We start from the raw sequence: 11,439 nt of genomic DNA on the forward strand, positions 1-11,439 counted from the left end.
ATCAAGAGTGATGTTGAAGAACATGAAGAACATGAAGAAGAAGAACATGAAGAAGAAGAAGAACATGAAGAAGAAGGAGGAGAAGGAGAAGGAGAAGGAGAAGGAGAAGGAGGAGGAGGAGAAGAAGAAGAAGAAGAAGAAGAAGAAGAAGAAGAAGAAGAAGAAGAAGAAGAAGAAGAAGAAGAAGAAGAAGAAGAAGAAGAAGAAGAAGAAGAAGAAGAAGAAGAAAAAGAACCTAAAGATCCATGAGGATCTACAAGGCAACTGGAGGATCCTCATGGAAACTGTAGGACTTTATGGAATGAGGAGCTTCACTTTTAAGAACATTTAATACAACACTATTTTGAAACCATCCTCAATTAAGCAGTGGTAAGATGATGGTTTCTTGGCAACCTGTAGCGCAGTGGTGCCCAACGTTGGATAACCCAGATGTTCTTGGACTGCAGCTCCCAGAAGCCTTCAGCCTGAGAAATTCTGCCTGGGGATTGAACACCAACATCTTTTTCGGGGTTATGGGAATTGCAATCCAAATCATTGCATTTGGGAAGTTCTGGAGCCCTCCTTCCCTGACTCGATGTCTGCCAAAGTGCACAAGGGCTCCTTCTGGAGTGCGGCCAGCGCCGCTGTCCTCCCCAACCAGAGTTTCGTGATTGCATTTCAAAGCTCAGGTTTCCTTCCCTAGCTCACATACCTGAGCACAGAGGTGGGAAGGCCCGAGATGAGCTCACACATTCCATATCCCTCCTCCCCTCGGGCTGTGTTCCCTACTGTAAATTCTTCGGAGCTTTGTCCCATCCATTTTTAAAATCATTCTGGAGAAAGAGGGAGAGCAAGTCTTAAGTCCCCCAGCTTAATGTATGCCTTGAAAGGGGGGACAGCTGGCAGTCATGGTGGGGAACCAGCCCCATCAAACCACACACACAAACACCGGAGGGATAGAGAATAATGTTGCATGGGTCCCATTTGGAGGGCAAGGTATTTTTTTTTAATGCCACTCACCTTCCTGGGGCTTAAATCCCACCTGGCCCACAGGGTTAGCACCAAAGCTCCCTCTAAGAACACAGAGCAAAGGTCAGGGCTGACCCACAACATTTTGCTGCCTGAGGCCGTAAGAACAAATCCGGCTGAAAGCCAGGAGTATGTCCCAACTAGAATGGGTCAATTGAATCCATGGGGATTTGGCGAGTCAACGCTGCTGGGAGTCCCATTGATTCAATGGGCCTGCTCTAATTGCGGCTTACTGCTAGATTTCAGCCACTATACCCTAGCTACTCAACTCAAGTCACCTGAAAAGGGCTACCTCGCCAGCATCTGTTCTTAACCCTGACAAGAAGGGAAATACAATAAGGGCAAGGTCAATAACTGAGCGTTCACTGCCCTTTTTTGTTCCCAAATCTGCTGCCTCTCTCACTCCCTCTACCTCATGGTAGGGCCGGTCCCGCTCAGCCTCCTGTCCTACTCGGGTAAGGCAGAACGAACCTTCCTCCGCTTGGAAATCTTGGGCGGAGAGATCACTCTTTGGAGTGGAGGTCTTTACTCAGACTTCCTTGTAAAGGTGCTTTATGCCCCTCAAAGACTCCAGTTCTATATATCAGACTTCTTAAAAGTGAAAAGAAAGTGTAGTCAGAGGAGGAGAAGGGCCCGTAGAGATAGGCTGAAAGCAAAATGCAACTTATTAAAGAGGCAACTCTCCATTCCCTTTTGGCCAGAGGATGCTGGGAAAAAAACTGTAGGGACTATGGAATGAATATTACAGAGTGGAGAACGTAAGGGCCCCCCGGACATTTGGGCCCCTGACTGTTCGCTCTTTTTTCTTCTTGAGTCCTGACAGCAATGGCCGGATGCAAGAACAACCTCACCAAAAATACACAATGTTGAGGAGTCGTTGCCTCCATCAGCCTGGTAGACCCGAAGCCTCCTGTCAAAAACAGGGAGCCATGCTTTCTCCAACCCAGCATCTTCAGAATAGGGCATGCATGCTTCAGCGCTCATCATACCCAGCGAGGCTGGACTATGGGGATTGTCGCTGAACATGTTCAAAGAGCACCACGATGGGGAATCAGCACCAGGGTGAGGTAAACCGTGCCCGCCCGTGCCTGGTGAATGGCTACTAGCCCTTCCTTGGCCATGAAAGGCTCACAGGGGGGACCCATTCCTGCTTCTTTGCAAAAAAATTTTTTTTAATGTGAATAGCAATCCTAAGAGTTTTCAAGGTACATGAGATGTTCAAATAATGGTTCACTATTTCACACCCACACCCTGAATTTCCTTGACCGAGCACGGATTTGAACCCAGATCTCCAGGTTCTTAGTTTGGCCACCTCCACCCACTACGCCCCTGGCTCTCCAAAGCCATTCACGCCACCATCCGTAGGAACCAGAGCAGCCCCTAACAGGAGAACGGGGCTTGGAAAAGCTTCTGTAGGGACTACGGCTCCCAGAATCCACCATCCACCAAGGGAAAAAAAGGAATTTTCCCGCAGTTCTAAATGGAAGGATCCGGTTTCAACCAAACCGAAAGAACCGGCCAGAATCGCATTTCTATCCATTCCCCCCCCCCAGTGGTCTTCACCCGACCAGATAGGCGGGATATTAATTAATTAAATAAATAAAATAAATAAATTAAGCAGCCAGAATTAACTTGCACAAAGGGACAAAATAGGAGGAAAGGCAGGCCTTGCTCTTTGCAGGCAGATGGCTCCGATTTCCAGAATATCTTCCCCCCCCCCCCCGCCAGACGCTCCTTTGCGGGCCAGATCCTGGTACGGTGCAGCCGGAATACCCACGGGAGGCCAGATCCTGTCTGCTTGGGCGTTTTTTAACCTCTCCCCCCGAGGAATCAGGTCTTTTTAAAAACAACAACATAATGATTCAAAGGAGGCGTGACTCCGGATGCCTTCGTTAAAAATAGCTCAGATTTGGGGGATTTAATGGGGAGGGGGGGGGAGGAGACGAGGAGCGAGGAAGAACAGCCCGCATGGCAGTAGGGCTGCGACGTTCAAACGTTTGCATTTTTAGTTCTCTGCAGGGGTATTTTGTGTGTGGATTGGTGGGGGAATAGCGGTGAAATGTCAGGTGCGCACTCGGGATTTTTTTAAAAAAGCATCGTGCGGTTGGGTTCGCGCTTGGAACGTGATGGCTCTCAGCCTGAAAAGGTCGGTTAAAAAAAATCAAATTAAAAATAATGACACGTGTGTGTGCGTGCAGGATTTCAACAGGCACCGAGGGGAAGGGTGTGTTTTCTGAGAACGAACCTTTTCCATGAAGGGATGCGAACTCACGGCAGCGACGGTTGGACGCCGATTTGGCACGGAAGAGAAAGCCATATAGGATCGGGTCCCTCCCTCCTCGCCTGTTTCTTAGCCGATACACCGTACAAAGAAACCCCGCCCTGAACGAGTCGAGGGAGGCGGGGGGGGGAGACCACAGGTGGGTGGGTGTCTGTCTACTCGAGAGTAAGTCCCCATGAAACCCTCGGAGGAGACGTGGCGGAACTGACTTCGGAGGAGGGCGCTCGCCTCCTAAGAGCCCTCGAACCGGAGGATTCGTGTAAGAAACGCAGACTGGGCCCGATCCGGGAAGAAGGAACGATTCTGCCCGATCCAGTAAGATACTGGGATGTTCTCCCAAAGAGAAAGGAGTGCACCTCAGCTTGACAATAAATCCCACAGGCTTTAACAGAAAGCAATTTTTAGGACTATAACCTTAAAATTGAGCTTTTACCTTACTTACTCCCAAGTAACAGAGCTGAAGAGAATGGGCAGACGTAGCTAAGCCACCTGAACGAAACGGGAGCGTTTATTAACCGGATTTCCGTCGCTCCCTCCGTTTTCTCTGCCCTCTTTTGCTTAACCAGACTTCAGGTCCCAGGGTTTGAGAGCGTTTTGAACGAAAAAAGTCTCCGTTACTTCTGCCTAGGAAACCCACTAGGCCATACTGCCCAGAAAGGTGCCAGGCACCTGTTGAGAATGGCCCTCCAATCCCCTTTCCACACGTGCTGCCCGAAAAAAGCGTGTCGCCTTGTTTCGCAACCCGGGTCGGAAGGAAGCCCGTGAGTCTCCCGAGGACTGCAAAAATTGGGCGCGGATCGGGGGCGCTCGGCGGCTCTTCCTTTCCGGGTGAGAGCCGTTCACACGTTCCGCGACGCGAAAAAACGTGTCAGGCGCTTGGGAGCGTGTGGGGTGAGGAGTTGAATGGGCGAGGGGGCGGCATCCTTAAAAACGGTTCCAAACAATACGGAACCGGCGCGACACCACGACTCCGACGCTCCTCCTTCGAGCCGACGACGGTCCCGCGGTCCCTCGAGAGCGGCTGGATTAAATTGACTTCCATGGGATACCAGGAGAAAACCACCGGATCCCCTGCCTCCAAACCAGGTGTTGTCAACTATTCCACTACACCTGTTCTCCATCCAGCCTGCTCCCCGAATCCAGATTGAATGCCATTTTAAAGTTTCGTATCTTTCCAGGAAACAAATACCAACGGATGGAGGTGTTAATGTGAGTTTTAACTTAAGCATCTTCTTGGAATGGAACGCGGCATGCTAGGCGAGGCCCCAAAAGACATGGAGACGAGGCTTGCATTTAAGCCTCTTGGAGTGCAAGAGAAAAACAAGGAACCCTCTGACCATGTCAAGAGTGCCAGCCCCTTCTTACTGCCTGTCCGCAGCTAGTTTACCCGGGACCCGGAGGGTTAAGTCACCCTGAATAATTCCCACACTGGGTTGAAATCCTTCGCTTTCTTTCCCCACTTAATAAAAAGAGGGTGCCGGTCGGATCCTGGACAATAAATGCAGAAGTGGGTTCCGAATCCAGCGGATTCACTTTGGGGTGAATCTGATTAGGATCGCGCTGGATGGTCGCGCAGGGATCCGCCTCCCCCTTCAACCTGCCTCCCCGCCCCCCACGATCCATCTTGGCTTGCAGGGAGCGGCACATGCCCGAGCATGCCTCCTCTCAAGGAAGCCCCATGGAGTTCAACCCGTCCTGGGCTCAAGAAACCAAGAAAAACGAAAAGAAGGGAAGGCTAGATTTTAAAAACATTTTTAAAAAAACAAAACTCAGTTCATTCAACGGAATAAACCTAGATGGAGGGTCTCCTTTCCTCTTAAACCCTCTGCCGTGTGGGATTTTTTGGGGAGGGGAGAAGTTGTGCTGAAGAAGCGCACGCGAAAGACGGAGCCGGCAAGGATCCGCAGTTCCAGGAAAGACGCCTAAATGTTGAGCTATTTGGCATTTGCTCTTTTTTTTTTTTCATGGATAAATGCGTGTTTGTGTTTTTCCCCTTGTTTTTTAAAACATCCGTCGCTTGCAGCCCAGGTGTGGAGGCAACCTGTCTTATCATGGAACGTATTTGCATTTTATTACTTTGTGCTCTCAGTCATACCTGAACTATTTGGAGAATTCCCTCTCCTTGCCTGCAAAGAAAATGTGTGCGCGCGTGTGTATGTATGTGTGAGTGAGTGTGTGTGTGTAATGTACACACTCCACACACTTAAGATATAATCCACATACTCTATGTGTGGATATATGTGTGTGTGCACGCGTGTTGTGTATGTAGGTGTACACACACACACACACACACACACACACACACCTCCGTCGAAGCCCAGCTATCGCAAACGGGTCTGACAGACCCCACGGCCTTTTCCTCAACCCCGCTCGCCTCTTCACACGCCTGCCTCGCGCCTTCTGCCTTTAAAAAATCCCAAATTATTATTTTTATAGTGTGCCTCCGTGCGGATCTCTTCTCGTCAATCCCTCCCTGCGGGAGTAGCTACTCCTCTCGAGTTGACCGTGACAGGTCTACTTAAGCAGAGAACTTCAGTCCGGATCCGGCCTGTTCCAGATCTTTCCCATCTCTCTTCTTGGGGGTTTGGAAGAAGGGACCGAATCGGCTCCGGATTTCCTTGGCGCAGGACTTCTGTTTCCGCTCTTACCCGTCGGATATATTGAGGGGAATATTTTAGATTCCACATTCAAGGCGTGTTGGGCAAGGTGGCACCGCGTAAACCAAGGGGGCAGAAGCACCCGCTTCTGCCAGCTATTTCCCACCAGTGGGGGTCGTAAACTTCAAGTCGTTGTCTTAAAATTTCCCAGTTGGGATCTTCAGCTGGAAAAATCTCTCCCTCCCTGATCGGTCCAAATATATTGTTTTCTGTTCAAAGCAATGTGCCGGTTTCCAGGATCCCCCGAGGTCCCATTTCAGAGGGCCTCGAGTGTGTGTGTGTTTGCGTGTGTCAACATCCTAACACACACAGCCATCAAGAGACAAAGGGAGACATAAACTGGGGATGGAAGCTTTACGCACTGCGCTCGCGGCCCGCTCCGAGTCCTTTCCAAAGACTCATTCCCGTCCTTCCAACTTGTGCGCCCTTAAAAAGGGCTTTAAAAAAATAATTATCCGGGACCAGCCTATTCACCTCGCCGTTCCGGCTTAACAAGAGTGGGGATCGGGCCGATCCACGGGTGTTTCGACCTCCAGGAAATTTCGCGCGCGGACGAAGGGCGACTTTTAACGCGACACTTTTTTTGTGTGTCGGTTTGAAATTCTGCGTTTTCCCTTTTCTGTTACAAGGCCGGTGGCTTTTGGAAAAGCGCGTGGGAAGAGGAGGATGCCGCCCCGGTTACTGCGCAGATCCTGTTGCAACTGAGTGGACAGGTACCTGGAAGTCAGCCAAAAAAAACCTCTCCTTCCTTTACATGCCCTTTAAACGCTCCGATATTCAGATTTTTTACACCGTCCAGTTGCCTCCTCCACACGGAGGCCGGGGAGGGAAGGAAGGAAGGCTCTGTGTTCACAACGCGTTTGACAAGCATCTAGTTTGCAGAAGCCGCCCTCAGGTCTTCCAGCAGCTACTTCCCTCTTCAGAAATTAAGATTCCACCTTTTAAAATTATTTTTAAAGGGGGGAAAACCCTATAGCTAAAGGTATGAAGACTTAACGTCCGAAAGCACGTTCACCACCCCTCTGTACCCCCGGGTTGGTAGCCTGGAAGGTAGGCGGAAGCGTCACACACGGGCAACTTTGTGTAACGTGTGAACCTGCTCTCACCAGCTGCCTGTCTATGAAACACACACTGGAGGCCTTGAAATGTAAACTTGAACGTTTTTACAACCAGGAGGAGGGCTTGATAAAGCCGATCGGAGATCCACGTGTGGCCCGCATGCAGACGAAGCCCCAGGCCGTGGGAACCCCGAGGTCAAGTTATTGCTGGATCGTGCCAGGCTCCTGAAGATGAGGAGCGCCTCCCCACGCCTCGGGATCCCGAGTCACACGACATTCCCTGTCCTCCAGACAAGGCTCCTGTCCTGAGATGCTGTTTTCCGACGTGCAAAAAAACTAGGGTGGGTGTGATATGGGCGTCAGGACCGAGTCAGCCCCACACATTCGTGGCCACCTGCCCCAGGCCCCTGTCAGAGCCTAAACTTTGCGGAAAGCGTTGGGAAAGTCGCGCTGCCTTCCCCCCCCCCCCCCCCCAAATGCTAGGTCTCTGTAAATCGACACGAGGGTTTGAGCCCCTTCCTTTTCCGACGTTAGATTTGGCAGGAACCGGCCGGCACCCTGGCCGCGGTTCTGGAGATGGAGAGGGGATAATGGTGGGTCTGTAACCTCCCTGGAAAGCCCTCCCCTGACTCTAGCAAGAACTGGAGCCGCGAGGCCTCAGAAGGTTGCCTCTTTGATAAACGTGCGAACGCACGGGAGAGAGGGCTACTCGCCCACCAGGCTGCTGGAAGCCTGATGGGGGGTCACTGGGGCGGGAACCTCGCCGTGGAGGAGGCCTCGACGGCTCCCTCTTCCCCCGTTGCTCATTCCACCTCCCCGGAGTCTGTAATTACGCGTTGATCGGTCAGATGCGCTCCGACATGCCCGCCCAACCTGCTCGCTCTCGCTGGCTCCGGCTCTTCCCCCGCCCGCCTCCAGCTCGGGTTAGTCCCTTCGCATTTCTCCTTCCAGGGTGTGCGGAGGGGGGGGGGGAGAGAGAGGAAAATCCGACTTCTTAAAGGGGAAGGGCTCCGCACCGGCACTGTGGCCCGCGCAGAATTGTTCCCGGGAGTTCCCTGTCGTCGGAACGCACAGACAAGGCGGTGGAAGGGATTGGGGCCGGCGGCACGCAACTTTTCATCTAAAAAAAAGAAAACACCCCTAGATTTGGGTGAACTTCGGTGTTTCTCTCCCCTTCCTTTGGAGGAGAAATTTATATTTGCTAACCCTCCACACCCATAACACACTCCGCCACATATCTGCTGATTTTTGGAGGGTCAGAAGGGTCTGAAGCGGGCTCCTTGTGATATTGACCTTTTTGGTCAATTTCCTTGGTCGGTTTCTCTTTCTGCAGGGAAATCGAGGACTCCTGCAGGCTGGTCCTGTTTCAGACGGCCAGTCTTGGAAGACGAAGCCTTTTGCCAGGTTGGGGAGGGAAGAGAGGGCCAGCCGCCCCCCCCCCCGCATCGAACTGGGGCACACACACATGCACCTCTTGAGCTCTGGGGGAAGAGTTGGTTGTGGGAATGGAAGACCAATGGGGAATCGGTGGGGCAAGGGAGGGCAAGGCAGGGATAGGAAGAGAAGACACGGCCCCCCTTTGGACCCACACCTTAGACGTGGAAAGGAAAAGCGGCCAGGTATGTTACCCCTCCTCCGTTTGGTGCTGAATTTTCGGGATCTCCTGCAGCTACGGCGTAGACAGGAGGGAAAGATGCGCCTATGTAGATTTCTATTTACATTTAAAAACACACACACTGCCTCCGTCACACACACACACAACCACACACAAATATGGTTGGAACTAAAAGCAAGAAGGCACGTCGTGTTTCGCAGGCGGCTTGTGTTGACAGAGCCTTCCGGGTGCACGATTTATTCAGGATTTTACTCGAAATTTACAAGATCCCCTGGACAAGGAAGGGGAGGGGGAAGCGCCCGGGCTGTAAAACAGAACACTTTTATAAAGATTTTTTTTCCTTTTAAAGGAAGACGGAGGGCGGCGGACAACCCACACAATCCAGGATTTTTTCTCGAACCTTTCCATCCCCCCCAAAAGCGGGCTTTGAAATACGGACAGTTTCTCGATCTTGGCTTCGCACGTGTTTCCGAGGCATTTTATTTTAATTATTTTGATGCCCGCTTCTCCGGTGAAATGTATTCCACACCAGGCGCGGGATGGAAATACGTGTGCGCGCGTTTAGTAATGATTTTCTGCTCTCTCCCCCCCTCCCTTCCACATGACTAGCTCAAAAATCACCTTGCAAAACTCGTGTTGGCTTGTATCACTATCTGTTTAATTCGCTTAGTACCTTTTGTTCTTGCCGGGAGAGGATCAAAGCATGTTTAAAAAGAAAAAAAAGAAAAAAAAACTAGTCTAATCTTCTTGTCTTCTCTCGTTCTCCCTCCCCGCCTTTTCATATATATATATATATATATGGAATTTAAAAACACACACACGCATACATTTTATAGTAGGAGGACGGTACACCCAATAAAAACAAACCGCGCTTAGATAAATACAAGACGTAAATTCTGTATGTGCGTTCTTTAAACACCTTTAAGAAGCCGCAATCTCTCTCTTTTTCTCTGTCTTTCTCACACCCATCCACCCTCCAAGACACTCAGCATCTTAGAGACGAGAAGAAAGTTAAACTTCGTCTGTTCTAGAAACGATTGCTAAAGGAAAGGAAGGAAAAAACAAAACCCACGCACATCGGGGGGGATCGCGTCCTTTTCATGCTCCCCCCACAATTCCCCCAAAAATCAAGGAATAAGGAACTCCACTTACCACCAAATGGGATAACTCGATAGAACTTGGCTCATGCCGCCGAGAAAGAGGATAGATCCTAAAAAAGCCATCTCGCCCCCCACGAGCGGAGGGGGAAGAAAAGACCACGACCCCTTCAGATTCGGGTGGCTGTTATTTTTTTCCCTTGGAAAGGACAACCCCGGCGAGGCGAGGCGAGGCGAGGCTCCCTGCTTCCTCGCCTTGGGTGCTGGGGGGAGGGCGGAGGAAAGACCCCACCCCCCGAAAAAACATTTAAAAATTAATCTACCCAGACCATACAGGTAAATGTGTCTCTCTCTGTCTTTCTCTCTCGCCGCCTCCTCCTTTCTTTCCCTGGCCTCGTTTTGCTACTCCTCTCTCTTAGAGGATGGAAATGGACCGCAGAGGAGGGGAGGGGGGCAAAAAAATTAAATTAAATTAAAATATCTTAAGAAGAAATTTTGGGGTGCTGATGGGGTAGGCGACTGGGTATCCCTCCAGCCTGGAGATGCGGAAGGCAGTCCTTGAGCAGGAAAGGGTGGTAGCGGGGGATGGGGGTCAGAGAGAGAAAGTTTCCAGGCGCTTGCTTCCGAGGAGTCCCGACCAGCAATCCTGGCCCAAGTGGAGGGAGGGGGGGAAGGATTGGAAGGAGCTGGGCCGCCGTCTTGCTTCTCCTGCGCCAATCCCGAAAGAATGAGCTAATTGCGAAGCGATCGCGGGTTAAGAATCATTAAGGACTTCTCGGCCCACCAGGCGACCGGGTGGGGGGGGGTGGTTTTTGCAGGGCTGGGATGATGTGGATCAGGGTGTGTGTGTGTGTTTAAATAAATAAAGGGAAAAAGGGGGGTGGAGGAAATAGGGAGAGGAAGATATGGGGTTTAAGTAGCCGGGGGGGGGGAACCCCTGCGGTTCAGGGTAGCTATAACAACCTGTCCAGACTACATGCCCCCGGGGAAAGAGAAAACCGAATAAAATGCTAAAAGATGCAAGGGTGAGGAGGAGGAGGAGGAAAGACCCCCCCCCTCGATCCACCCATAAAATATGAGGAAATTTAGGATTGGGTCGTTTTAAAGCGCCCACCTCCTCCTCCTCCTATGTAAATTTTACACACACACACACACACACACACACACACACACACACACACAGAGCTATAGCTGAGTTGAAAGTATGTTTCACTCCCCCATCCGCCGGCGGCTCTTCTCTTCTCTCTCCCCCCCCCCCCGGTTGTTTAACATTTACATTTCAACCAAATAGCAGGAATCTGGGGATTTTTCAAGCCAGGAGAGACTCTGAGTCATCGGGATCTGGGGTGGGGGTAGGCGGTGGCCCCGATCCTTTTTCTCAGCCCCCCCCTCCCCGCCTCCGCATCTACATCTTCGCCCACTTTTTTTTTCCTTTTATGGGTCTCCAGCGCTTAGTCTCGCCTCGGGATGCTGGATTTAGATTTTGGGAGGAGGAGGCGGGACACCCCCCCCCAAGACCCCTTTTCCCTCAGCCATCAAGGAAATTATTCCTTGCTGTGGCTCAGAGACATCCCGATCCACAACGGCGTTAAGGCGGTGTAAAGCTCCTAGACGGTTTCCGAGTTCCCAGGGAAATTAAAAGGATTTACTCCGACGCCGTGGGAACTCCGAGGGCTTACTTTGGAGTAGGTGCTCGTATAGCCGCGAGCTAACCCCTTCTTTA

At 51.2% G+C, this 11,439-nt stretch overlaps 1 protein-coding gene across 1 annotated transcript in view; it reads right to left on the reverse strand.

Annotated features, from left to right (window-relative positions):
* WNT3A (Wnt family member 3A) overlaps positions 1 to 11,097 on the reverse strand; it is a 72,356-nt gene extending 61,259 nt beyond the window's left edge. The window contains exon 1 of the mRNA XM_020804931.3: positions 9,772 to 11,097. Coding sequence (XP_020660590.1) covers positions 9,772 to 9,842 — 71 coding nt within the window. The 5' untranslated portion in view covers positions 9,843 to 11,097. The remainder of the gene's footprint in view (positions 1 to 9,771) is intronic.
* Between the last annotated feature and the right edge of the window lie 342 nt (positions 11,098 to 11,439).

Source organism: Pogona vitticeps, chromosome 6, assembly GCF_051106095.1.
Source record: "Pogona vitticeps strain Pit_001003342236 chromosome 6, PviZW2.1, whole genome shotgun sequence".
Classification (NCBI taxonomy): Eukaryota; Metazoa; Chordata; class Lepidosauria; order Squamata; family Agamidae; genus Pogona; species Pogona vitticeps.